We start from the raw sequence: 841 nt of genomic DNA, 5'->3' as shown, positions 1-841 counted from the left end.
CCCTCCATGGCCGCCTCAGGGTTTGCCTACCTCACCCTGCTCTTCCTCGTGGAGGCCGACCTGCTATGGAGGCTGAAGACCTGCCTGTGTGACCTTCCAGTAGGAGGCGGGCACTGGTGAGTGGCCCGTTGGGCCTCCAGCCGCTCTGCTGGGGGGGCACCCTGCCACCGAGGTCGGCCTTCCTTGGGGCCACTGCGCAGGGAGTCCACCGGCAGTGCTCACAGCGTCCCCTGGGGCTCTCTGAAGCCATGGGTCGAGGGAGCCTGGGGCCTCGGGGATCTCAGTCTCCCCGGAGACCTGGGGGCCCCGGCGCCCTCGTGTTTGTCACATACATTTCTTCCCCAAACAAACAAAACCTGCCAAGACATCACTTGCAGGACAGGTGGCCCCAGGGCTAATGGGGCAAAGACACTAGGCTTTTCTAAGGAAAGGAGTGTGTGTTTCCTCAGGGCCAGTGTCAGCCCTGATGGCCGCCCAGCTCTCCTGGGAGAGAGTTGGGAGACCTGAGTTGGCCCGCGTGGGGCTGAAATGGGGTGAGCGGCCTGGGAGACCTTAGTTAGTTAGCTCTTCCTCCCACGGGAACGGACCCCTCGGGGGAGCTCACCCCGGCGGCTGTTTTCCAAACAACTAGACAGAAGTGTACACCCGGACGGCGGCGCTCCCTGAAGACCAGGACGTGATGGACGAAAGGAACCGCATCCTGTCCCCCAGCCTGGACTCCCTGCTGGACACACCTCTGATCATCAAGGAGCTCTCCAAGGTGAGGTGGCCCGCCCCGGCTGGCCCCGCCCCGGCTGGCCCCGCCCAGACTGCTCTGCTCCGCCCCACCCCGGCTGGCCCT

At 64.8% G+C, this 841-nt stretch overlaps 1 protein-coding gene across 1 annotated transcript in view; it reads left to right on the top strand.

Annotated features, from left to right (window-relative positions):
- ABCA3 (ATP-binding cassette, sub-family A (ABC1), member 3) overlaps positions 1-841 on the top strand; it is a 34367-nt gene that overhangs the window by 29098 nt on the left and 4428 nt on the right. The window contains 3 exon segments of the mRNA XM_010840462.1: positions 4-96; positions 99-116; positions 632-760. Coding sequence (XP_010838764.1) covers positions 4-96; positions 99-116; positions 632-760 — 240 coding nt within the window.

The sequence above is a fragment of the Bison bison genome, unplaced genomic scaffold, assembly GCF_000754665.1.
Source record: "Bison bison bison isolate TAMUID 2011002044 unplaced genomic scaffold, Bison_UMD1.0 scf7180017864144, whole genome shotgun sequence".
NCBI classification, from domain to species: Eukaryota; Metazoa; Chordata; class Mammalia; order Artiodactyla; family Bovidae; genus Bison; species Bison bison.
Note: the sequence above shows the minus strand (reverse complement) of the source record. Positions and strands in the feature narration are given on the sequence as shown.